Source organism: Plasmodium vivax, chromosome 12 (genome assembly GCF_000002415.2).
Source record: "Plasmodium vivax chromosome 12, whole genome shotgun sequence".
NCBI classification, from domain to species: Eukaryota; Apicomplexa; class Aconoidasida; order Haemosporida; family Plasmodiidae; genus Plasmodium; species Plasmodium vivax.
In genome coordinates this window covers 2,893,023-2,919,558 of record NC_009917.1, presented here as the reverse complement: position 1 = coordinate 2,919,558, position 26,536 = coordinate 2,893,023, and the positions used below count along the sequence as shown (strand labels likewise).

At 38.7% G+C, this 26,536-nt stretch overlaps 7 protein-coding genes across 7 annotated transcripts; 1 reads left to right on the top strand and 6 right to left on the bottom strand.

The window, feature by feature from the left end:
* Positions 1-429: 429 nt before the first annotated feature.
* Positions 430-3,216, bottom strand: PVX_118640 (hypothetical protein, conserved; the record flags this gene model as incomplete). Its single annotated transcript, XM_001615970.1, has 1 exon — positions 430-3,216. The coding sequence occupies one exon, from the start codon at positions 3,214-3,216 to the stop codon at positions 430-432; it is 2,787 nt and encodes a 928-aa protein (XP_001616020.1).
* An 840-nt stretch (positions 3,217-4,056) lies between these two features.
* Positions 4,057-8,214, bottom strand: PVX_118635 (hypothetical protein, conserved; the record flags this gene model as incomplete). The annotated part of the gene is made up of 1 exon (XM_001615969.1): positions 4,057-8,214. The coding sequence occupies one exon, from the start codon at positions 8,212-8,214 to the stop codon at positions 4,057-4,059; it is 4,158 nt and encodes a 1,385-aa protein (XP_001616019.1).
* A 444-nt stretch (positions 8,215-8,658) lies between these two features.
* Positions 8,659-9,048, bottom strand: PVX_118630 (hypothetical protein, conserved; the record flags this gene model as incomplete). Its single annotated transcript, XM_001615968.1, has 1 exon — positions 8,659-9,048. The coding sequence occupies one exon, from the start codon at positions 9,046-9,048 to the stop codon at positions 8,659-8,661; it is 390 nt and encodes a 129-aa protein (XP_001616018.1).
* Positions 9,049-10,794: 1,746 nt separating this feature from the next.
* Positions 10,795-12,279, bottom strand: PVX_118625 (hypothetical protein, conserved; the record flags this gene model as incomplete). The annotated part of the gene is made up of 1 exon (XM_001615967.1): positions 10,795-12,279. One exon carries the CDS (start codon positions 12,277-12,279, stop codon positions 11,254-11,256), a length of 1,026 nt encoding a protein of 341 aa, XP_001616017.1. The 3' UTR covers positions 10,795-11,253.
* Positions 12,280-16,709: 4,430 nt separating this feature from the next.
* Positions 16,710-18,383, bottom strand: PVX_118620 (proteosome subunit alpha type 1, putative; the record flags this gene model as incomplete). The annotated part of the gene is made up of 3 exons (XM_001615966.1): positions 17,901-18,383; positions 17,671-17,753; positions 16,710-17,387 (listed from the first exon to the last, which is right to left on the bottom strand). The coding sequence occupies exons 1-3, from the start codon at positions 17,947-17,949 to the stop codon at positions 16,710-16,712; spliced, it is 810 nt and encodes a 269-aa protein (XP_001616016.1). The 5' UTR covers positions 17,950-18,383.
* A 1,297-nt stretch (positions 18,384-19,680) lies between these two features.
* Positions 19,681-21,723, top strand: PVX_118615 (hypothetical protein, conserved; the record flags this gene model as incomplete). Its single annotated transcript, XM_001615965.1, has 1 exon — positions 19,681-21,723. The coding sequence occupies one exon, from the start codon at positions 19,681-19,683 to the stop codon at positions 21,721-21,723; it is 2,043 nt and encodes a 680-aa protein (XP_001616015.1).
* A 392-nt stretch (positions 21,724-22,115) lies between these two features.
* On the bottom strand, positions 22,116-25,908 carry PVX_118610 (hypothetical protein, conserved). Its single transcript, XM_001615964.1, has 7 exons — positions 25,615-25,908; positions 25,307-25,366; positions 24,348-25,144; positions 23,920-24,054; positions 23,594-23,744; positions 22,961-23,346; positions 22,116-22,819 (listed from the first exon to the last, which is right to left on the bottom strand). The coding sequence occupies exons 3-7, from the start codon at positions 24,780-24,782 to the stop codon at positions 22,745-22,747; spliced, it is 1,182 nt and encodes a 393-aa protein (XP_001616014.1). The 5' UTR covers positions 24,783-25,144; positions 25,307-25,366; positions 25,615-25,908; the 3' UTR covers positions 22,116-22,744.
* Between the last annotated feature and the right edge of the window lie 628 nt (positions 25,909-26,536).

Here is a 26,536-nt window from a genome sequence, read left to right as displayed (position 1 = left end):
CACATTTTGAAAAAAAATTGGGCACGCAAAATGGGGAGTTTCCCTGAGGTGCGTATGAAAAAACGAAAAAGTTGGGTAAGCAAATGTGGAAAAATGCCCCTTTCAAAATTGTGAACCAAAAAATGTATTCAATCTGTGGAAAGCTCCCAACTGGGAGACACGCGCAAAGCTGTAATTCGACGGAAGCTCCAAAGGAATCGCTTTGGTGAACGTTCATCGAAGTTTTTACAAATAGTAACACAACATTTTAATCATTTGTGTGCGACATTTTGATGGTTACAGGTGCTAATCGGTTGATAAGCCTCAGTACGCGCCTCTAACCCCCCCTCCAAGTGTAGGCCTCACTGTTGAGAGCTTTACCAACGGGAAGATATATCCCCCATTTGCGCTCTCGAAGTAACGCAAAAATTCAATTGCAGCTACAACCCTTCAGACTTCCATCCCCTCGAGCTTCGCACAATGCCGATTGGAAAAGTACGATGGACATTCAGTGACCAGCCATAAGGGATCAATAACAGATGCGTGTCTCACAAAAATTTTGGACTCATTATTCGAATAAGCATCGGTGTACACGATAAACTTCCTCCTTTGTTGTTCCGATTCGTTCAACACAGACAGCTGATCGAGGTAAAATAACTCATTTGCACCTCTCCCATTTAAGAGCTTATACGAATTATCACTTACCACTTTCGAAACGTTATAAAAGAAGGAACATATTTTTGCCTTCAGTATGCATTCCACATTATTTGACTTCTCCATCTCTATGCCGAAATTATGCAATATTCTTTTTAATCTATAAAAAAATTTAGTGGCCTTTTTAACCGATTTGTATGCTAAAAAGTTTTCATAGCAAAAACTTTTCCTATCCTTTGCTTTCTCAAAATTTTGAAATATATTGTAGTAACTCAAAAGGTCGCTTTCTTCAGCCATTAGCGGTAATCGCATAGCCTTCACTCTCTCTACATTTTTATGGTTATATAAAAAGATGGGTTCGTTAATTAACATGCTTACAATAACTACCACTTCGTACACACACCTGTACTTTATACTGTTCAGCAGAAATACGCTATACTTAAATTTTAGGGGCAAATGACAAATTAATAGGCTTAACTTCTTATCCGTTACATTGCCATCCATGTCCATAAGTTTTAAAATGTAAAGCATCTCGAAGCATCTCTTCAGAGCGATCACCATTGGGGCAGTGACAAAATCGAATGAACAGACATTCTTCATTCCTAACGTTTTTAAAAAAAATATGTTGTAAAAAATGTCCCTTTTTAATATTTCTGGCACGCATCCTTCGTTTAGCAAATTCATATAATCATCCTCGGTTATCAATCGATAACAAATGGTGTCACTGCAAACGAGTCGCCGCTCTTCACATTTGCTCCTACTGCACATGATGGTGTACTTGTTCGTCACGTTCAAGTCGTAATCATATATTTCATCCTTCACGAAGCATGGGTCTATAACATATTTCACATTTTTTACCTTTTTATAAAAAAATTCTGCATCCTTTAGGATAATAATTTTGTCCCGTAACTCCCCCCAATCGGGGTCCTCTTCATGCACATCGTTCACAATTATGATGTGACCATTTTCGATGCCTCCATTTTGCAACCCCCTCTTAACCACATCTATTTCGTATTCGTTATTTAAAAAGAGAAGAACATTTTCTCTGCTCCTTTTTTTATTTCTAAATAGGTTACTAGCTAAAACGATACACGTGTGTAAATAATTTGCGCATCTTTTTTTCAAATAGTAAATATCTCCGCTCACCGGTTCGCCCGCTTTACTTCTTGCCCTTTCACCATAAGTGCTCTCATTAGAAATGTGAAAAACGAATACGTTAATTTCTTTGTTGACTTTTCCTATCCCTTCTGCGAACTTTTTCCACTCTTCCAACTTGTTACCAATTTGGTCTTTTCCATTATGAGGTAGATTTATGCCGGACGAGTTCAAAAAATCTGCGTCCTCCTGCTCATACATCATGCAGTGTTTCGCCGAATGTTCGAATAGCGAATTGCGCACATTTCTTCCTTTTTCTACATCCGCGGGGGAAACATCCAAATTTTTACTATCACCTCGGGGTATGCCTTTTTCTTTATCCCCTTCATCACTGGATAGAGTGTTGCTCCTACTCCTCACGTAATACTTCTTCCTACTTATTAAATCCTTCATTTTTTTATTTCTAATGGAGAAATGCTTTTTTCCCCCTATATCACCTCTTCCATAATTCCTGCGTTCGTGTTTATTCTTATAAATGTGGTACTCTGGAAGGGCGTCTTCCTTCTCTTTCAAAAAATTATCCGCGCTACGTTCATTCTGCGTGGGCAAACCTTTCGACTCGCTTCCATGTGCCACCCCCTTTAGAGAGACATATTCTTCCGTGTCCTTTCCATCCCCTTTTATGCCTTCCCCTTTGTAAATCTTTGCTACGAAATGCTTCTCCCTCATTGCAACGCTAGTTTGTTTTTCCCTATGAAAATGACCAAGCGACTTCTCACCACGCACTTCCGCTCTTACCTCATCTTCGCTTTCCCGCTGTTCTATTTTCGCTTTCCATTTTTTCGCATTGCTAACATCCCTTTTATGGCTAACTCGGTCGTGTTCCTCCTCTTCACCCACGGACGAGGACTCACCATGTGGGAAAATTGGTACACCCTGATGGGAACTAAAAAAGGTAAGTACGCTTCCGACCAGACAGTTAGAAAATATAAAAATGACCAAATCGCTTCTCTTCAAAAGTATCTTCTTCAGTAGTGCCAGTATCAAATCGGTCTTTACTAACCTCCTGTGAACATTTGTTAAAATTATAACATTAAATTCAATTAAAAGGGGATCGAGTAATATTTTCTGAAGCAGCGTTGCCTCGTCCAGGAGACCAATTTTATCATTTTGGTGAGCACTCCCCTCCTCTTTCTCATCATGATCACTTAACAGTGGAGTGAAAAAATCCCTCAAATCGTCTTCAATTAAGTCATAGCAGTGTGCAAAAATCTTGTCCGAAAATGAAATGCACAATCTGCTATTCTCATTTAAGGTGTGAAATTTCTTCTCGTACAGAACCAGGGCTAGCTTTATAAATTCCTCGAATTCCAAAATGCCAATTACAAAAAATACGTTATAAATTTTTAACAAATTTGTTATGTCCCTTTCGAATTTTTCAAAAAGCAGCTTCTTTTCATCCCTCTGGAATATGGCATAATTTTTCATATTTGCAAAAGTATACCCTGGTCAAGCGCGCAATTTTATGTAGATGGAATTTCCCTTGCTTCTCACTGTGGCTTCATTCCTATGCTTACAAAGGAAAAAAAAAAAAACTTAACTTTTCTTCCATCATTTGTGTAATCATACCTGCGTTTTTTTTATTTTCTCTCTCTCTCTTCAATTTTGACCTCAACTGTGGGGGAAATGCATGAAGGGGTTGATTCGGTTGCCGGGAATTTAAAAGCACTGCTCGGATGAGTGCTACCAGTTAATGATGTGATGAGTTTTTTTTCTATTTTTTCTATTTTTCCTTTTTTTCTATTTTGCCCCTTTTGCGCCACTGCGCACGTGTGAACCTCGTCGCGCCCCAAACGGCTAAACTACACTGCGCCCATTTTGTAGGATTAAGTTGACAAATTTTGCAAAATCTAAAATTGCAAACAGGTCGTATGTTTTTAAAAAAAAAGAGGAATGCACATGGTGTCATAAAAAAGGGAAACATATACGCAACATCTTGCTGCCATTTATTTCTTTTACAAAAAATTGTAACATTTAAAAAAAACAAAACGGCTTTGTTAAGCGGACAGGTTAGCAGCTTATGCGGCTCACCCCCCTTTGGGACATCCCCCATGCATAGAAGCTTTTATGGTAGGGGGCAAAAAATGTACCAAAAAATTGGGAACTTTCCTTTGCACATTCTCAGGTGAAAATAAATAAAGCAACGGGAAAGGACCCACATTAACATAACACGCACGCAAAAAATGGAGCTTCCACTGCACTAATGCGTTCACACCGCACACCCCAGAGTGCGTCCTTTTATCTGCCCCTCTTCACGCACCATTTGCTTTAACTTAAGTGGAAAATAAACTGCAACTGCTTCCTCATAAGCGATGCTAAGATGTTTCGATCGGATAAAATCTCCCTCCTCTTACTCGCTAACAGTTGCTGATACACCTTGTCAAATATCGTGTTCGATTCGTTTATGATCGCATTTTGTTCCTCCACAAGGTTTGCTTTAAAAAACAAGTCGACCTTTTCTATGGGTATTACCATGGTGATTATTTTGTGCTTTTTAAGTAAATACAGTTTTTGCGCGAGGATGTCCACATCGTTCTCGCGGCAGTTGTGAGAGGGGCTACCAAGCAGGTTGTCCTTACCTACTCCACCGGGGTTACTTACACTCTCTCCATTACAGGGAAAGCTTCCTTGCAAATTGAACGTTCCTTCCGAAAGGTTCTTTTCTTCAGTGAGTAAAACGTCCACAGCGCCTTGGTTCACGTTATGCACGTTTGCCTGCCTACCAATTTTCGACACATGAATCATTTTGTTCAGATTTTTTGATGCCTTCTCACCTTTTGTAAAAATGATGCAGAATTTTAAGGCCGGATAAAACACACTCAACACAAGCAAATCGTCAATTTCGTGATTTTTAAAAAAAACGTTGGGGATGTTATTAACCCTAATCTTTGTTATCTTTAATTTGTGCAATATTTCGCAGAACCGAATTAGGTCGTAACTGTAGGCATGTTTTTTTTGCTTCAAGAGGAAAACTTGCTTCATATATTTTAGTACATCGGCGGTGTGCTGGACATCTCCGCTGTCCTCCAAACAAATGTCCGCATTTTTTCTCACCGTCATGATTTGTACTCCTTCCTTTTCACCCCTTCCAAAAGGTTCCTTTAGCATGTCGTGCTTCGCGTCGCAGGGTACATCGTTTCGTACCCCATTATGTGTGTCTTTCCTTTCCATCCTTTTTACCCTCGTCTCTATTCCACGCCCCACCGGAGTGTCACCAACAACGTTGCAAGGAACTCCATTTTGCTGCCTCCCTCCGTGCCGCCGCCCCGAACTGTTCGTTCCCTTTTCTCGAAAAACGTTTCTCCCTCTTCTGATGATTTTCAAAAATAGCAGGGGGTAGTACACCTCCAAGAATACCACACAGCAGTAAAAAAGAACTTGCGTTTTCATATTTTTTAAAATCTTATCAATGTCGTCGAAGCATACGTCAAAAAGGGAAGCTATCAAATGGTCATATATATTCTTATGCTTATACGAACACAAGCATAGCAATACGTCCAACGCGAAAATGGAGTTGCTAACCATTTTTATGTTGTTCGTTACGATGTCTATTAGGGCCTCAAAAAAGTTGAGGTGAAAAACTCTGGACATCCATATGCTTCTAAAACATAGGGCTACTTGCTTTTTCGAAAAGTTCGCGTTTCGGAGGATCCTATAAAACAGCTCTGTATGTAGCTCACCAATGAGGTAAACGTTTTTCCTTATGTTTATGCTGAAGAAGATTAAATCTAATATTTCGCTGGTTGTTAACACTTCCAATTTTACCCTCAGGTATTTTGTGCACATGATGGGACATTCCCCATTTAGCTTACTGCCTGCGAATTTTATATCCTCCTGATTTGGTTCAACCACAGAAGCATCTTTACATCCTTTCTGCTCCCTCAACAGTGGAAGGCCCTTCCCTTTCTCCCTTCTTTCTGCCTCCCCCACATCAAGCAACACCGTCTGGTTATTTTTTATTAAAAAAGAATAATGGTTACGCTTCCACCCGTCCATACCATTGCGATTATCGGATGAGACCCATGCTGCCTCCTCCTCTGCCCCATTTCCCCCCTCTTTTGGGAAAAAAATAAATCGATAAATTGGCAAAAAATAATCCTTCCTGCAATATTCAAATAACCTAAACTTGTTTATAATGTTAATTAGCTTAAAAATGTAACTTACGTTGAGGGGTGGCGGGGCGCAACTCCCCACAGCCGCACTCTGCTCAAACTTCCTAAAAAAATACAAAATCAAAAGGACGAATATTTTTCTTTTCTTCCTACTTATTAAATACTCCGCATTTTTAATCAAATCTAACGTTTCTACACACGTCAAGGAGTGAATAACCCTCCTGTAATGCTTCAAAAATAGCTCACAAAATAACTTATTGCTTGCATCAAATCTTAGCTTATTTAGTAAGAAAAATATTTGACAGAAAAGACTCGGCTGTATATTAGTAAAATTTAACAAAACTAACTTTTTTAGTAAAATTTTTTTTATCACTTTGTTGTGACTCAACAAATCGGACACGATAAACACACTCTTGATGCTACTTTCCAATGTGTTGTTTTCGAAATAAGTTTCGACCCTTTTTCGCAGGTAGAATATTAACTGCTTACTGTACCAACTATAAATGGAGCTTCCCAAATCTATGTTCTTTAAAATGAAGTTGCTCTTAAATAGGGAAAGAAAAAACAGCACATTCTTCACCTGATACATTTTTAACAATTCAGCATTCAGCCATATGCTATAGAACAACATATTTATGCTCCACATATTTGTATATCTCGTTAGGTACACCGTTTGCAAAAATTTTAGGACTCCTTCACAGTCGCTCAGGATGAAGAAATGCGTCATGTTTTCGAAAAGGAGTTTCAAATTAAGCTTTGCCTCAACGTGCAGTTTTAGAAGGCGTTCCTCAAGGAAAAAGCTCCTCCTCAATAGTGAATCTTCTTCCACGTGGGGTGTAGACCCATTTGTCCCTCTTCTATCACCCCCACATATTGACACGTTTCCATTTTCCGTGTAACTTATCTCCTCACCTGGGAAACCCATTTCTTCAGCCTTACCACCAACGGGTGCATCCCTTCCGCCATTATCATATTCACTCACCTGAATGGGCCTAGATAACGAAGCATCTTCTATTATTTCCTTTATTACGTACTTTTCTACATCCCTACTGCTCAGCAGCAGAGTCAGATTTTTTATTTTCCTTTCGCTCAAATGGTCCTCTTCTAAAATGCCCTCACATAGTACTCCTATACAATCCAGAAGGGGCAATACATTGTCATTCATATAGGGCAGGAATGAAACATAATTACTCACCAATTTGTTTACCAAGTAAAGCAGATTAAAATACAGGCAAATGAAGTAGCTGTGGTAATTTGCTCTGTTGTCCTCTTCGCAAAAATTCTCTTCATGCGATTCTTCTAGAACTTCTTCACCTTCATAATTGGGTTCCTCTACAAATGTGGGCATTTGCCTTCTCCCCCCTCGACCTCCCATCACACTTTCTACAAGATAAGAATTCACATTTTCAATCCATTCTCTAATTTTCGTCTTCTTCACATATAGCATGTACACCTGGGAGAGGTCCAGTAGATCCACGTAGCTCTTCCGCGCACTCAACAGTAACAACAATCTGATCACATTTTTGTTGTTATTTTTTACCAAATAGAAGATCTCCTCATTTGATATATTTACAGTGTAAATTTTTTCTGCCCTTTTCTCTTTCTGCTTAGAAACAAAGGGAGAATTCTCCAAAAGGCTTAATTTTACAAACAAATGGGAATACCTGGACAAGAGCTTCGAATCGAAAAATTCGATGAATGGGAAGGAATAATTAAAAAAGTATATTACAAACTTGTTGAGGCAGAAACAGGTTTTAAACCAACAGGATGTCCTTTCATATGCGTCTAAATTTTTATCAATGAAAACCAAAAACTTTTTTATCACGTCCAGGTTGGCTGTAACGCATTCGTGTCTCTCAAATGTATTGCTATTTGTGTAGTTGTCCATACCATTCACTTCAAATGTCCTCTTGTTTGAGGGCGCCCCCCCTGGTCTCTCCAAATTTTGTAAAGAAAAATGAAGCAAATCGTAGAAATTGTTAAACTTACTTATCAGCGCTTCTTCGTTACTTTCCACCTGCTTAATTATGGCTAATTTATCATCCTGATCAGAAATTTTTTCCCTCTCGAAAATTTCCTTCACATCTTTATCGTTTATATAAAATTGGGACAGTTCTTCTTTCAAATGGTTTTTTTTAAGAATAATATTTTCATGAATTTTTTTTAAAATTTCTTTCTTTTCATTTCTTGAGTAGTAATTTAGATTCTTTAATAACTTACCCGCCCCTCTGTTGTTGTACTTTTCCCGGCTTTTTTTATACTTGTAATGAACGCAATTGCTGTAGTGCACTCTGGAAAAGAAGCCTCTCCTCATTTTCGTTTCCACGTTTAGGAGTTGTCCAAAAGGGGAAAGCACGTAGAAATAGGGGGTGATTGGAGGAAAATTGTGGAAGGGGAAATATAGCAAAAATTCTAGACCTCACTTGTCTATTCTTCCCCTTTTTTACAAAAAGGCAGAGCACTCAAATGGCACACATGTGTAGGCGTTACATTATAGTCCGTTCAATTTGGTGAAAAGATAAAACGACAGAGCTAACACATAGGTGGTCATTCACTACACCCCTTCAAAAAGGTTTCCCCCACCCCTCTTCTTCCGTCTTCCCTCTTTTAACACTCCTCATGGCTACACACATTTGGGGGGCACATCTGACGCAAGTACGTTTCGCATTTTTATTTACCCTACACGATTATCGCTCAACTAGTCAATTTTTCGTAAGCGCAATAAAACTGTTCTGCCCCCTTCCCTTTGCTAGGCGTCCTAAATTTGGTAACTATAAAACAACCAGTGCAATTTTAAGTAGTACACGAAATTGTTAAATGAGCTTTCCTTGCTAAAATATTCATCAATTTTACCGTCATTCAATATTTCCAAAACGTACAGACAAATGGGAAAATGGATGTAGAAAATATACGGCTTGGTTCTCCAATAATTTAAATACTTCAAATAATTTAAAAACCTCTTATCGCTAAAGTACTTATTTTCGTACAAATGCTTTATATAATCAATATTGCTGAGCGATTGCACAAATTCCAATTCACACTCGAATCTTAGTCTGTTTTCAAATGGGCCTTCTCTATAACGTTTATGTAAAACTAATATTCTTTTATTTTCTTCTCCTTCCTGTTCCTTTAGCGCTTCGTTTTCCATTTTAATGCCAAACGGGAAGCAGCAAAAGTGGGGCGGTAAAGGGTCAAAAATGTAATCATATCCGACAGGTCAACGCATTTGCAAGAATACTTACACAAGGCGGAACCTCTCCGCGTTCAGCGTTGAGCGTTCCCTTATTATTGCGCTGCTGCAGAGTTTTAGCTTATGTGGAGAGAGGCTCAGATAGGGGCAGTGTGGGTGGAAATAAAAACTGTAAAACACTTTCACAAAATGGGGGAAGAGTTTTCTCCTTCATAAAAAGCAGCTCATTCGAGATTTACCAAAAAGCTGTTAAAATAAAGTATCTATTTTTTGCTTACCTATGCGTAATTTCGTTCAATATTGACGCGCCTTTTTTTTTTTTTTTTTTTTTTCCCTGTGACAACTTCAAAATGGTGCTCCATACATGTGCACAAAATTAAATGCGTTTTTTTACATTTGTGTGGAGCCTACACCGGATGCAAAACTGTTTGGCAAAAAATAGGAGATAAAACTGAGGGGACCATACTGCGAAAATGTATTAAAATAAATACAAATGTGCGAAACAAAATGTGGTACGCTTATCTTTGCGATGTAGAGTAAACCATCTCGCTATTATGATATTCCCCCTTGCGCGTTGCTCCACCATCCCGATTCATAACTGAGGGGGAAAAAAGCAACACCGCAATGCAGCCCAAATTATGCTGAACGGTTAAACATAACGTCCCAGTTGTGTGAACAAAAATAAATACACACTGTGATCATGAAAAGGGTAAATTAAAAAATGCAAAATTTGAGAATACCACTGATGTTATAATATTCCCTCCAAGATAATCACATGTTGGGGTCCATTTCAAAATGACATTTTAAAGCGCACCCATGGGGAGGGCAAAGAAAATGTGCCAGAAGAACAAACCGATCGTTTGTCCGTAAGGCCAAAGGTGCCGCTACACGTGTAACGTGTTTGCCTTCCTCACTGTTACATACGCTAACGCAACATTTTTTTTCTTCCCCCCGGGGTGAATTTCCCATGTTCCTATAACACCACCCAAATGTATGCACGATGAATACGCCTCAATAACCAGCCGCGTCTATTTCGCTTAAATGATTGCGAGAGGCCGCTAAATTACCTCCATTTGTTCCTGTTTTGCACAGTAGTTTCACTAGAAGGAGTACCAAAAGGTTGCTTCCCTTAGGGGGTACGCTTGAATGTGCCCTGAGTACGACCACGGGCTAGTAGATCGACGAACGTACAAGCAACTTAGTACACACTTATGTGCACATATGCATATACGCCGATATGTGCGAACCGCGCCCGCTCTCAGACCAAAGCAACATGCTTCGTATTAATTTATTCACCGCATAGTCTCTTCATCCGTTCGTTTTTGCATTCTTATCGCAATTTTTAAATATGAAAAATGATTCAGCAAAAAGGGGAAAAGGAGCATGCTGGTAAATACTTATGTAAACACCCAGGGAAGCATTTATGCAAAGCAAAACAAAATAAAAAAAAAATAAAAAAAATAAAAAAAAAAAAACATTTTTAACGTCAAAAAAAGAAGAAAAAAAAAGGAAATTATTTTAGGGGACTTGACTTAAAAAAATTATAAACATTTGCTCATTCGCCTTTTTTTCACATGTAAATGGATCATGCACCTGGGCACACAACATACATGATCACATGAGTGCACATATACGTACACGCGCGATGTGCATACGCCTTATACGCACACTTGTGATACACACACGCTACACACACATGTTATACACACGTACGTGCACACATGCATGCAACCCCCCACCCTCGAGCTCACGTGCAAGCATGTCAAAGTGTACACACATAAACACACAAACGCAGGAACAAACTTGTACGTTCACCTTAGGTCACTCTGAAGATCTAACCAGGGGGGCCGCTTGTCTTCGTGAAAAATTGGCTACGTGCATTATGTAAAGGCGCATCTCTCTACGGGTAGGCACGCCCGCATAAGTGCGTCTACACCGGTGGGAACTTTTAAAATGAATTAAATGGCTTATTACGCATGTAATGGCACAAACATTAATTAGAAAAAAACGAATAAAATGGAGGCACCTCAACGCGCGTGCGGGGGGAAACGAGTGCATATAAGTGTGCACATAAGTGTGCATACGTGTACACATATATATCTGTGTCTACCTATACAGGCAGGCGCCTCCCCGCAGTTGTAAAAAAAAAAAAAAAAAAAAAAACTAATAAGCAGGGTACCTGTTAAACGGGTTCTGACTTCTATTATAATAGTTGTAGTTAAAGTTCCCCATCATTTTGTTATTTCTATTGTTTCTCATTTTATTCCTGTTGTTGTTTCGATTGTGTCCACTGGTTCGATAGTGCGCTGCAGCTATTCCAAAGGTGTCTACATCTAACATTCTTAATTTTTCCCGGTCTACTCTTTCATCCTTACCCTGTTGTTTATCTAGCGTTTCACAACTGATGTTATCAAAAAAGCTGGAGTTCTTATCATACCCTCCTACTTGAATATTGTTATTCAGCGTTAGGGGGTCTTTATTCTTCTCGTCCAGTATGGTGCTTTTATCAAACTTTAGATTGTTTGTGCTAAAGTCAAAGTCGGGGCTGAATTTGCTTTTCAGGGCTGGGTTCGGCTGTGACTCGAGCTCCCCGATAATGTAGGGTCTTTCATAATTCCTAAAATTTTTATATTTAAAATTGTTAAAATTTCTACCGCTGTTATTATAACTGTTGTTGTGATTGCTGTTGTGGTTGTGATTGTGGTTGTGGCCGCTATTGTTGGGGTTATTATTATAGTAAAAATTGTAATTCTGCCTATTAAAATATCGCCTATTATTCATGTTCATACTTCTATCATTTTGTTGCTGCATCATATTGTTTTGAGTCTTCATCGGCTTGTTCATACTCACATTGTTGTTATAATTTATATTATCGCTTAAGTTATTTTTAGACGAAGGTGCTATGTTCATGGAAACGATCGCTGGGTCGTCCGGAATGGTCTTCGCGGCTTCACTCACGGTTACATCTTTTATATCTTTTCCTCTAAATATTATAAAATCGTAAATTTCATTGGATGGTGGAATGTCCGGCTGTCTTCTCCCCTCCGTTCCAAATGATCTGACATTTTGCAATGCAACGGTCGACTCGTGCGTATTTATCGTGTACAAAATTCCTTCATATCTAATTTCCGAGTTTGAAATTAACGAAATTTTACTTCCTATATATGGCAAGGTTGATACAGAAGACATTTTTTTTTTTTTTTTTTTTCTTTTTTTTTCCCGTTTTTCTCTCTCCTAACTGGTGTGTACCGGTACGTAACGATGTGCTAAACAGCACATGTGCATATACACGAGAAAATTTCAGTGTGTGTGTTTCTACGGCACCGATGTGTACGCGCGCGGGTTGTCAAACGAGTGAACGCGTCCAAATGTCTCCTTGATATATGTTCTTCACTATCTTGGCTTCGCCCTATTGGCCTCGCTACTGCGGCCTCGCTATTGTTGCCTCACTATCGTGGCTTCACTATCTTCGCTCTGCTGCTTTTCCCCGTTAACGTTGCCCCTCGATTTAAGTTAACGTGCTCACGAATATGAAAACGCAAAAGTAGTACACAAAAAAATGCGCAACAAACATTTATTGCTACGCGTATGCACAACGAATGGGAGCCTAATTTTTGCGCAAAAAAAAAAAAAAGGCAGAAAAAATGAAAAAAGTGAACTCTAATGAAAAGGCTAACTATCTACGAAAAAGGGGGCTTCACCAAGCACATAACACGTGAGTACGGGAGGTACGCATATATAAATAGGTAGAAAAAAATGCTAAAAGGATGTATTCACATAAAAGGAAAAAATATATACAAGCTTATATATCATAGCAAGCATTAAATAAAACATCAAATGGGATTAAGGACGATAACAAATGCTTAACTAAGTGAGGAGTAAAACGTGGCACGAGAAAAACTTTGGCATTGAGAGAAACCTCCAATGAAGTGATGTAAAAAAATGAACTGAAAAAAAAAAAAAAATGTTTACATATAAATTGTAAGGTGTAAATTGTGCATCATAAATTGTAAAAAAAAAAAAAAAAAAAATTAAAATGAGATATCATATGATAAGATAAAACCAGAAAAAATTCGAAAAATGGGAAAAAATTGTGCGAAGCAGCTAAAGGAATATACAAAGAGGAGGAAGCTATTACAATTGCAAGGCAAGGGGGGGTGGGGGAAGAATGGCAAACGAGTGGCGATTCCGCAAAGCTGTAGTTTTAGGGTAAGATTCAAAAGGGGGAAAAAGCTTCTTACCCACGCTATATTTATGCGAAAAAAAAAAAAAATAAATACATATATGTAACATACGTATGCATATCTTAAGATCAAACTACCTTACCATTCAGCTATCTTAAAATTATTTAATATCAAATTAAGCGAGCCCAAATTAACTGGTCTCAAAATTAAATTGCTTCGCTAAAGGAACGTATAACTGCTAGCGAAAAGCTATAAAGCTAGCATCCACTCCATATGCATTGCACAAAAAAGGGAAAAAAAAAAAAAACACTTCGTAGATGTATTCTAGGAATATGTTAAATTTGTTTTAAATGATCCATATATGTCTCAACGAATTCTAAATAGGTAGACTTTGAAAATGTGTGAAATTCGGTATTCTAATTGAACTTAACCGAATGAACATCACACAATCTTTTACACACCAGATAAGAACAGATGGACACATTCACAGTGTGCATAACGTGTACCATCTGCTAGCTAGCAGAATATAGTATGAAGTGGTGAGGAGGGCTACACACGTATACACGTGGTATCGGATTCGACGGGAAAGGGGAAAAGTCTACACCACCGCTGGGCAGTTACAAATTGGCAAAACGGAAAACTCCCCTTTTTGTGAAACACTTTGGACGAAATTGATCCAACTGAAGGGCGTAAAAAAAAAAAAAAAAAAACACGGGAAAGAATAGGCAGAGTGATGAAATGTGTAAATATATACATACGTACTTATGAGGAGACTACATCAGTTGGCGCTTCTACGTCTGCGCGAACTGGTGTAACAAAACGGTTTTTCTCACTTCCCAATACATGCAGCTACTTCACACAGGAACACATACACATTTAATGCTACTTACATCGAAAAATAATTAGAAATTTAAATCATCCAAATGTTAACATTAATGCAAATAGGATTTATCATCAAGGACGCGATGGAGTAAAGGACACTTTTTACATTAACGGGCTATGAGCTCAAAAGATTTGGACTGATTATTTTTTGAGCTACGTTTGTGCCTGCCCCTTGGTGTGTACAAGTACGTTTCGGTCCGCATTAATATTTTAATTCACAGGAATGTATCTACAGGTGCGTACACGTATATACACGTATATACACTCGTGTGCACGGAAATGCGTTCGTGGCATATGGCCAAAGGTTGGGCTCAAGCACGCCACACTACAACACTGTGCGAAGTAACCAATTGAACAAAAAACAGGGCAGCTCGAATTCGCCGTTTTACGATTTTTCCAGCACGCGAGTGTCACTACGCCCAAACGAATCGGACGAGGCGGGAAACATTCGTCCGGCGCCCAAGTGTGTCTTGGGTCCTCCAAAAAGTTATTTCTCCCCTTGCGCGTTTTCAAATGGCACGAACAAAATGGTAGGGGGACGGTTTACTGCAAGTTGCTGCATGTGCCGTCTTTCCCCTCGCCGCGTGAAATGGCTCTCCCCGTCGCCCACGCACACGGGGGAGTGTGCACATAGGTATATGAAAGTATATGCAGGCACACGTATATATATATATATGTATGTATATATATATACATATGTACATGCCCACGTGCGTGCCTACGTTCACACGCGCGCGCATACGCATACACCTGCGCACAGCCGCACTGCCACACACGCATGTAACAATTTTACGCTTTATTCCTTCACGTACCGCTCCAAAATCTTGCAAACACTTCAAACGTAGCTGCAAATGTACAAAACGGAATGTCACTCGCCCCCTTTAAAACTCTTTCAAACGAATGGTTTTCAATAAAAACGCAAATGAACTTATCTACACATGCATTTGTGGATGGAAAAAATTGCATCACCTCAGAAAGCGGAAATAAACGAAAAGGAAAAAGAAGTGGAAGTTATTCACCAACATTGTATGCATCACGTGACAAATCAAAATGGGGTACAAACGTAACGCAAATGCTAATGGGAAAAAAAAAAAAAAAAAAAAAAAAAGTTATTTATATTCCTACATATGCGCATTTAAACAAAAAACGCGTCATTATTTACGCCCACATTTACACATTTAAAAAAAAAAAACACATACTGGTGTACATACATACAAAAATTCACCCTACTGATATTTAGCTATCAAACGTACACGCGAACATTTTGGCATATTCCATTTGCATCAGTTCGCTTCAGTAATTTTCCTGCTTTCCATAAAAAAAAAAAAAAAAAAAAAGGTTAAACCATTGCGTCGATCTGATCCCTTTCGTAAAAATTACAATTTTTTTTTTTTTAAAACATATTACAGTTCTATCCCCGTTTTAAAGGTAAAGAAATGTTTTTTTTTTCTGCTTGATCTTTCACACTCTACAAAGGAGCAGCATTCTCTACAGGCACCCCTACCCCTCTGTGCACCCGAACAACCGCTTATGTTTGAAATTTGTTACATTCAAATTTAAGCTGCTTGACTTTATTTTTTATTTTTTCAAATATAAAAAAATAGTTCTTAACAACCGTTGCATGTGCTTTGTTTTACTTATGTAGGGAAAAAAGAGCCATTTGTGAAACATACACATCACAGAAGGAAAAAAAAGGAAGCCACATTTTGAATGAGCAACAGATACGCATGCATTACACCGCTGCAGTTATTTTATATTCCTCTTTAAAATAACATTTTCACGCACCTCCTCATCTTTAATTTTTTCCTTCCCATTTGTTAAAACGTTCTCAAAAAATTGCGCACACGTTTTTGCCAATTTGGTGTAGTGCAAGGGGGAATCATTTAGGCCAAAAGGTGCGGCCAGCCCAAAGCGGCATACATAATAGAAAATGCTACTGTTCGTATTCACTCTACAAATAGGTGCAAACATATTACACCTACCGATTGCAGGTAAGCGTAGATGGGAGATCCCCCTCAATTCGCTTACCACTGCGGTGCCTTCGCGTAAACCTGCTTTAATTAGTGTATATACCTGTGCTTATTAAAGTAGCTTCCTCGAAAGACAACAATAAAAGGTAAATAAATTGAGCTTTGTTCTAGCATTTCGCCCCTACATTGAGCGAAAGGCTGTCCTTTTTTTTTCCCTCTCTTTAAATAAACCGCTCACAAAAGGGAAACAAAAATGATCTGCAATAAAAAACTATTTTAATTGAGTAAGCGTTTTTTTTTTTTTTTTTTTCCTATTGTTTCTTTTAAATATTAAAAAGGTATCAAAAAAAAAAAAAAAAAAACCCTTAAAATTGTGTACATATTACATGCACCACGTGTCATAAGCATATAAATATGTACATATACATATGCATATATATATACGCACGTACGCAGCAGTACACATGCACATGCCGCTTATCCATTTATAAATAAAAAACCAACACACTGGACACGCCTCACTATGCTCACGCGTGCGCAGTGGGAAAGGAGAGCACACTATACAGAGGCGCATTTTTCCGCGTCATTCCATTTGATCGCCCTGTGGATTTGATGCATCTACTTCATTTGGAGGAATTCCCTCATTCTGAATGTCTGCGTCAACATTTTCAGTTCTCTGTTCAGCGTTTACCCTGATTAGAAGCTCCACCAAATCTACGGTGGTAATTTCTTGCCATGGTTTATCCTTACCAACAATAGCTATCGATGTATTTTCTATAGTTAACTCATTTTCACTCGAAAGGGAACATCTTAAGGCCTTTAAGCAATGAATAGTAAGCTCCTCCAACGACGAATCTTCAAATAAGTGTACATTTTTTTCTAGATACGTTTTCGATGCATGAGATCTAGCACCAAACGATAAGGCAATGTATTCAAAATATGAACCATTTGGCTTCGTTTCAAAAATGTAGGGCTCCTTAAAATACCCAGCTATTATTAACCCTACGCCAAATGCCCTTCTACTACTCCTCTGAGTATTCTGTTGATACTTATCTGCCACCTTTTTCACTAATTTTTCTATATTCATATTTTCATCAAAAAGGAACTTATGAGAGAGACACTCGTTTCGCATGTACTTGGTCAAAACCTTTGCGTCGGATGTGATGCCACTCATCGTCACACCGATGTAGTCATCGATTTTGAACAGTTTTTCCTGGTGGAACGATAACTTGCTTATGCGCTTCTTTAGTCCGCAAACGACCTGTATGGAGAGAGGGATCGAAAAAAAAAAAAAAAAGCGAGCAACGTGAGTGGACGCGAAAAGTGGGGCATTCGCGCTGCATGGTGGACAACTGTGGCCTCTCGCAGGTGGGGGGCAAACATTACGGGGTTGCATCTCTATTCTGTTATTCCGTCATTTTGTTACATTTCTGCTACTACCGCTTGTCGGTGCTCCCCCCTCCCGCTTTCATTGTGAAGAGGCCCCCTCAAAGCGCAGCACATGTTGCCAGTCTGGCTATATTCCCACGCGCCTCCTTTCGTACCACAAAATCCTTGGACTTTATAGCCACGGCGCAGGTCCCCTGTTTTATCGCTTCATTCGCGTATTCGACTTGGTACAGCCTTCCTAAAAGGGTTCACACGTGTAGATACATGCAAATGTGTATGGGCGTATGGGCACATGGGCATACAATATGCTGGCATACCCTCATCAGCGCAACACGCCAAAGCATGCACACTTTTTCTATTTACGTTTCGCCATTTCTTTTAGTACCTTCCGGAGAGTAAGTAATATTGTCTGTGTCGTACAGGTTTCGATACATGGTTGCTGCTTCTTTGAACAATCGCTCTCTCCGCTTGTAATTTCGCTTTCCAGTTCGCCTTCCACTTCGTCCCTTCTGAGTGTGTTTCTTTTCCTGCTTAGTGTTATTCTTCCTATTTCTGTTCTTCCTACTTTTTCTCGCTTCTGCTTTCTCCTTATCGTGAAATCGAAATTATATGAGGCCTTTTTTACTCATGGAAAAATGTTTTTAAAAATGTAACTATGTGAATTACAAGATCGAGGTGAAGCGGCAAAGTTAAGCAGAAATGGCTAATTCGAAAAAAAAAAAAAAACAAAGGCACAAAAATGCTTCCTTTTTTTTTTGAGTGCTGAAAATTTACGCTATTTTCACAAAATTTTCTACCTTAAAAGGCAATCCTTTTGGGCTTAAATAATATAAAATGAAGGTTCATATTTTTCTTCTACCATATGCGTACCTGTTCCCCTTGTGCAAAAATTGCCTTAACTGTTGGTTAACTATTTTTTCATCGTGGCATTGTTACAATTATGCATTAATTTTTCTCCTTTTTTTTTTTTTTGCGAAATTTTGCTTGCTCGCCAAAAAAATATATAGCCTTAAAAGGCAGTGCACGGAGTGTTAAGGATATGCCGCTCCGTTCGAACCACGCTCAAGTGTATTAGCACAAAATGCGCGCCATGTGTAATAGGGTGACAAGGTATATGTGCCATTCTGTGATGGACGTACATAAGCACAAGTCATAAACGTGTAGATATGTCCTTTTCGCGCGAAAGAAAAACTTGCAATTTTTTATGAAGTAATGTAAAAGCATTTTTAAAAAAAAGGCACATGCGCCAGCACACTTCAGTTACAGGGCGGCTAAGTCGACTTGCAGAATATTGCGAGAGCTTCTCTGTTCTTTGTGCTATACACTATTTCTGCTCCTGCCCCACGTTAATGTTTTTGTTTTTCTCTCTCCTCCCTTCCCCACCACTACACATTGTATGCCAGACTCTCTCCGCACATGTCACTTACACGTGACTGCCCTTAAGTGTGTCACCACCTTTTGAAACATCCAATTAAAAAAATAAGCAAAATCAAAAATTTGAAGCCACTTCAGGGTATATCCCTCATGAATGTTCCCCATATATCTATTGTGAGAAATCGCGACCCCCCTTTTTACACCTTTTTTTTTCTTTTTGAATGCTCTCCCCCCCTGCACGGAGACTTCCCTGCTGGGCGTTTGTACAAGAAAAGAAAAAATGCGTGTGTTTGCTTTCCCTGTGATTAACCTCACAGTGATTTATAAGGGAACATCTCTCCAGTGAGCAAGGAACCCCAGCAATGGCACGCACGTTTGAGCAGGTACACATATATCTATCCGCCCCTTAAGTGTGTGCAGACAAGTGGAGGCTTAGCCGTGGTGCCACTTTCGTGCATTTCGGCAATTCCTCAATTCTGCATTGTCTAACGAGTTACATTGCAAATGGGGCAACGTATTTCCCTAGAATAATCACTCTTGCAATACTTCCCTTCTTGCCTTTCGCTCGATTTTCCGCTGAGCGAACAGTCGGTAGCACCTTTCAAATCGTCCACCTTGCGCCCTTTTATGCGTCCATTTGGTTGGCAGTACCTTCCAGCATGATCCCTCACTCTATCTCTCTTTTTTTTTTGTCCGTTCCTCCCCCCGGGTGAGAACTTCCACACAGAATTTGCGCCCAAATTAGTGACGTTGCAGGCCGCTCACCCCCCACCTGCGATGCTGCCTCAAAAATGCACTTCCTAAATTGCCCATTCGACAAGGCAAAAACAAAGCTGGTTTTTAAATCCAAAGTGGAGGAAAAAATAAACGAATGTAAAAACAGGGGCACTATCACCACGATAGACACAAAGGAACATTCCAAAAATTGCAAAATAAAACTGAGCGACGAATTTGTTAGCAGTTTTAATAAGAAGCTCCTAGTAGACATTTTAAAAATCAAGAAAAAATTAAAAGTAACTTATGACGTAAAATATAGCATTATTTACAGCATTTTGTTAAAAAGGGGGAAGGAAAAAACTGGAAATTGCAAAAATGTATGTCCCCAAAATGGTGCATACAAAATTGTGAGGAAAAACAACTCATATTTTTTAAACCAGTACCTTCTTTTAAAATGCATATACCAAAGTGTGTACGGAAATATATACAGCTGCAAAAATGTTGTGGACAGCAGAAAATACTGCTTGAAAGTTTTCCACGTTGGAATTTGCCTAAAGCAAAACTGCCCCTACTACGTTAACAGTCAAGTGCACTTAACTAACTATCTTTATAAAATTTTAAATGAAATTTTTTTTTTAAATTATCTGGATAATCAAAATGTAATACAAATTGAAGAGGTACTTTTTGACCAAAAAAAAAACATCCTATTCACCCTTTTGCCACAAGTGCCCTACCAATCTATGCATTTCAAAAAAAAATACGGCATATATTCCGTGCATCGAAAAAAAGCGCAAAAAATAGACGACAGATTTGTACAAGTACATTTATACTCAGAGAATTTCCTCAAACTTCTCTTTTTAAATATCTACAATACACTGACCTATTTGTTGCGCAAAAGTGTAACGTACTTGGATCTGAAGCCGGATAACATACTGCTAACCTGTAGGTACGTACAAGAAATATATGCCTACCATGTACCTGTGAAACGAAAAAAACGAAACAAACCCCCCGAGATGGAAACAAAGTGTGTAGATATATCAAAAATACAAATGGACATCCAAAAAAAGCTCAACGAAAATTCGAAAAAAAGGCGAAAAAAAAATGACAGTAGTTACGGGCATGCTGAAAAACTGTGCAATATAAATATTTTCCTAAGAAAAAAGGAAAAAGGGACAAACGAGGTGGACGAAAAAAGGAGCCGAAAAATGCTTTACTTACACTGCCATTACAAAAAATTAACCCCCAAAAGAGTGAAAAATAAAAAAATTAAATACATCCATAACGTGGATCTATCTGAGTGTTACGAATACGACGCGAATGTAAAAAAAACATTTTTTGTAAAAAACAAATTAAGCGATATTTTTTTCTCATCACACGATGCCACTTCGTACATCCAGACCTTCGTTAAAAAGGTGAAGCCGAAAGATGCGCCCCCCCAAACACCTCCATTTAAAGAAAAGGAAGCGAAGGCGAAAATGAAGGAAAAAATGAGGGCAAAAACGATTCCAAATAGTGCACATAAACTCCACGCAAAGGGCTGCCGAATTAACAAAATAAAAAATCTGTCCATTTTTAAACACAAGTCAACAAATTCGATCAGCTTTCTAAAATTCTACTGGCTATATTTTAGCGAAGAAGATTCGGGAAAATGGAGCGGCGCCCTTTTGCCATACCTAGATGTATACTTCGTGCATAAATACCTTTGCAACGGTGGGGGTGCCGATGGGCACACGCTAAATATAGGCGTCCAGCGGAGTGGCGGCAGGACGGCTAAAGGTGAGCCCCCTCAAGAACGTATCCATAGCGAAAACACCCAACATGCGGATATGCTAAAAAACGAGCCTAATCAAAAAGACGAATTGTTTACAGAAGATTCAAGTGAGTCGCCCTTCTCACAAAATGAAAACCACCACCACAACATTATGAAGCTAATAGATTTCGATGAGTGTTCCTTTACTCTGAAAAACCTCAAAGTGTATAGCTCAACGACGGACATTTTTAACTCCTTCGAGGGCTTATTTGATGTGTCTAATGCAGATGTCCACCTTTCGAAAAGGCTGTCGTACAACTTCGGATCGGTGCTGTATACCTTCCTCTTCGGACGAACGCCGTTCTAGTACGTCTTCACCCTTGCGCGATGATACCTTCCAACCACGGCATAATTGAACCAGCGCAATTACCCCCTGGCACATCTGCCGCATGAGCCACGGGTTCAGTCCACATCTCAGGCACTTATTCTTCCCCTCCCCACCCCCGTCATATAAACCCCCTTTCCTTTTGCATATTCACACCTCCCCTTCTTCGCAGCGGAGACCACATTTTTGAAATTTACCAAAACATGAAAAGCAACAAATTGGTTTTCCCAAAGTACCGAAAAATTGACAAGGACTTAAAACGCTTATTAAGGTATGCACACTTAAAGCGGTATAAAATAAGGGGTAATTAAGTTAATTTATTTTTAATTTCAAAACATTTTCATGTTTTTTTTTTTTTTTTTTTTTTTTTTTTTCTATCTTACAGAAAATTGCTAAAACACAATCCTGACAAGAGAATGCAATTCAAAAAAATTAAACGACATAAATGGTTTTCAAAAGGTGAGCCAACAGTCAGCTCTTAGGTGAGCATTCAGAAGTGGTACATACACATGGGGTGTACATAGATACACGTACATACGCACAGGGTGCACATAGATACAAGTACATACGCACAGGGTGCACATAGATACAAGTACATACGCACATATGCACATAAATAGATCGCCTCGTGCACATGCATACGCGCATGGAAAGATAGGCATATGCATGGTGCCCCCCCTCTACTTATGCGCACAGGCGGCCATAAAAACAGTGAAGCGCACATATACATGCGTATATACCTACACATATATACACACGTAGGTATAATACATGCGTGCAATAAGCACATTAGGAATCGCGATTTTGCGCTATAATAAATGACTAAACAAAATTCGTGTTTCATCTCCTTTTAAGTCAAACTCACGGTATGATGAAAAATGCATATGCACGGGTAGGCTGGTATACATACACATGGCAGGCTAAATCTTGTAGTTCACAACTGTGCGTGCATCGTGGAAGTGACTTATAAAAATGCTTAATTTTGTGTCCAAGGGGGAAATCTTCATTTCTTTGATTTCTTCGTCAAAACTTCGTCGTTCCCGTTTTTGTACTTTTTTAATTCTTCGTTGTCGATGTTCTGCAAAAAAAAAAAATAAAATAAAAAAAAATAAATGGAAGAACGGAAAAGGGAAAAAATCCAAACCAGTGTGTAAAACTTTTAAAAATGCCGCCTCGCAGGTGGTACACTTTTCCGAAACATATTCACGTAAAAGCATACCTTCTGGTACTTCTGGGCTATCTGATTTACACAGGAAATAAAAAAAAATATAAGTACTACAAAAAAAAATATGTTAAATAAAAACATAAAATCCATTTTGGATTTTGTTTTCTGCCCATATTTCAAAATCGAGATCTTTTCATCTATATAATTCTCGAGAGAAGACGGGTCCATGTTTTTAAAAATGCGATGTAGGGGGAAAATGGATAACGCCTTCTGCCTCATTTTCAACTGCATTCCTTTGTAATTATTTGAAAACATAAAAATTAGGAAGATGCTCTGAAATATGGTTTTAACAACGGCCTTCCCTAGAAGCAGCGGAATGAAGAAGCTCCCGAAAGGCATCAAAAAGTGACCACAGCAAATTCCGCACAGATCAAACATCACTGCAGGGGGGGAGGCGGTTGGAGAAGGGCGGTTAGCGAATGGCAGTTAGCGAATGGCGGGTCAAAACGTGCACACATCTTCGCAGCAAAATAATACTGATCATTTCTCTACACACAATGCAACACCGCGCAGCGTCATTCCAATGTGGAATCGAACAATGCCTATCACTGATAAGCAAAAAGCGCACCAACTAGTCGAACACAAATAACCGCGTTTGACACGCCCTCACACGCATGGATGGTATACCATTTGGCCAGCATGACAAAAGGAAAACAGAAATGGATCCGTGCTTCTTAATAAAATCTATCATCCATATTTTCATGGCGATTATTATGTTTCGCTTTCCTTCTTTTATGTCCTTTTCGAATTCTTCATAATCCTCGTCGTTCAGTGTAGACTATTAAACGGGAAGCACAAGGGGGAAAGGAAAGGCATATAAATATTTTTTACAATGTGTAAATAAAAAGGAGCTACCCCCTTTCTTCCTTCTTAAGCTCTGTACCATGCAAAATGCACATTTCAGCGCATATATATATTTTTTTTTTTTTGACACTCTATTTTTTCCCCTCTACCTTAGATGCGTAGTACGACGTGAGGTACGGTGGCAGTTCTCCCAGCGCGGTTCCTATTCCCCATACTAGACAATACGGGTAAATTTTCATGAATAATCTTGACAAGGTTATATTCCCGTCGTTCTTAGTTATACACTGTATCAGGGGGGGATATGAAAAAGAAAAAATTAATCGTTTTGTTCACATAACAATTTTGGGATGCTGGCCCATCGAGATAACAAAATTGCGGGGCCAACTTAGCAGCGGTAGGAGTGGGCGCATATTTTAGCTCCCTTCAACACGTTTCGTCTACACCCTTTGTTACTTTCCATTAGGAGTGCCACTTGGCTCCCTCTGCCACGCTCTACTTTGCTCTCTCTCTCTCTCTCTCTCTCTCTCTCTCTCTCTCTCTCTCTCTCTCTCGCTTCCTCCCTCCTGCTCCTCCTTACCTCAAAGTAATTCCCGGACGTCAGCAGGGACCCCCACATGTTCACCCTGGAGTCGAAGTTCAACGAATTGCAGTACTCCGAAGTTGAGCAAATGAAATAAATGTGTGGGAACAAAAACAGTACCCCCGAGTGCATACCGCACCCCAACCCAATGCTACTTAAAATTCCCAGTGACAGCCACCATATTATGCACTCTATGTAAATTAAAAAGTTGTTCAGGTAATCATATTTATATCTTATTTTGAACAAAAACAATACCAGTATGATGCCAAGGAGTATCACCTTGTTGTATTTTTTATTTTTCTTGTAGGTCTTATAAATGATATTTCTCAGTTCCAAGAAAAAAAGTTTTATCGTCTTGATGGGATGGTAATATAAATTTATATCTTTCCTCTTCAAATACAGCTCCTTCTTTTTAGCTTCGTACGAATCCATCTTTGCAACATAATTTTTATATATACATGTATTATTAGAAAAAATTGGGGAATCAAAAAAATGGTAGCGTTAAAAAGAAGGGGGACTCTCTTTAAACAAAAAAAAATTACACATATGATATGTCCTTGAATGTAATATTCTCTTCTGTCTCTTTAATTTAAGACGTTTTTCTACCCCTTTTTTTTAAAGTGCGTTGTTCAAAAAAAAAAAAAATCTCAAACTATATACACCCCGTGAGCTTGTTTACATTCTATAAATTATGCATCTCATACAATAATACAATGTGCAATTGCATCATTCGTGGTGCGATCTAAGCATCAATCGAAAATTAATTCTGGTGACAAACGGGGCATTTCATGGCTCTGTATTTTTGTAAAAAAAAAAAAAAAAAAAAAAAAAAAATGTGTTTAACGTGGCTCCCTTCAAGTGCTGTGCTCGTAAAAATTGATACGTACACAAATTGATATGTGCGGCGGGCACACGAGCAGATAAGCCCACATGTGTGTATCTATAGAAACGCATACGTGTTTAGCTATACGCTTCGGTAAAGGCGCGGTGTTTTCGCTCGTTCCGGGAGTAACAGCCTACAAATGATTGCAAAGGGAGCGGGGGATGAATGGCAGTGGGCAAAAGTGTCAAGCACAGTGGCTAGCACGTTCTGCGCAAAAAGGGGATGCGCATATGGGTAGGTATAGGTATTCGCAATTGTAAACCCATTTATATACCCATTTGTTTGCGCTTATGCATACGCGTATGTATATTGCCACATTACCACATGTACGTGGGCACGATCGCCGCGTTTATACGTACACGCTCATATGCATATTTTTACCTCTTTACGCGTTCATCAACAAAAAATAAGAACAATCATGCCCCTCGCCAAAGTACATATATATGAGCGTTAATAAAATAAAAATTATCGTAAAAGTCATAAAATGAATGTGTCATATGAAATGCTTGTGCAAAATTGGTACTTGCTTCCAGAGGAATGAAAACTTATTTATTTTGCTATGTTTTACTTTTTCTCCTTTTTGCTAAAATTCGCAAAAAATATATAATGAATAAAAAGTTGAACAAAAAAGTGCTATACGAAAGAAAAGCATTGCAAACGATTGGCACTGCTGTGTTGATGCCGTACATTCATATTTAAGCAAGCATTTGCAATAAACGGATGTATATTTTTTCGCGCATAATATGCAATGTACAATTTTTATATGCCATGTTCTTACGCCAGCGCGGTAACGATAGCTTTTTACCCGTTTTAATTTTTTTGTGCTTAACTTTTGCAGATGGGGTTATAAGTATATACATACGTATTAATTACATAACGTATGCATATAAACTGCATATAGGCAGGCACATATGAACCACGATTTACCGCGAAACCTTGTTTTCTCCTTTTTCCATGCATTTCTTAATACCAAAAAAATTAACCCTTTTCCATTTCTTAACTGTTAAACGCATCAAAGTGACATCCTTTTCAAAATTGGCAGTTCATTTTCCCCCTTCCATTGACCAGTATCTGCTTTGCATTTTTGCTCCTTTGCATTTTTTGCTCATTTGCTTATACATTTATGTATACCAAGCATTTTTTTTCACGCCTGCGCATTTTAGCGACAATCAAGTTTCACTGCTGATTGTGCGAAAATTAAATCGCAGGGGTGCTGAAAAACTGCGCATAATTAAACACCCTATGAGTTCAAACTTTTCGCGTTTATGCCATTTTCTCCGCTCAATTAATTTTATTTATTTAC

Bases quoted from the DNA above. Each gene is read 5' to 3' on its own strand.
- PVX_118610 (XM_001615964.1), bottom strand. From the start codon at position 24,782: ATGGATTCGTACGAAGCTAAAAAGAAGGAGCTGTATTTGAAGAGGAAA. The intron at 24,055-24,347 runs GTAAGGAGGAGC...CCCCTGATACAG, and splicing joins CGTCCGGGAATTACTTTGAG to TGTATAACTAAGAACGACGG. The intron at 23,347-23,593 runs GTATACCATCCA...CCCCCCCTGCAG, and splicing joins TTTGTCATGCTGGCCAAATG to TGATGTTTGATCTGTGCGGA.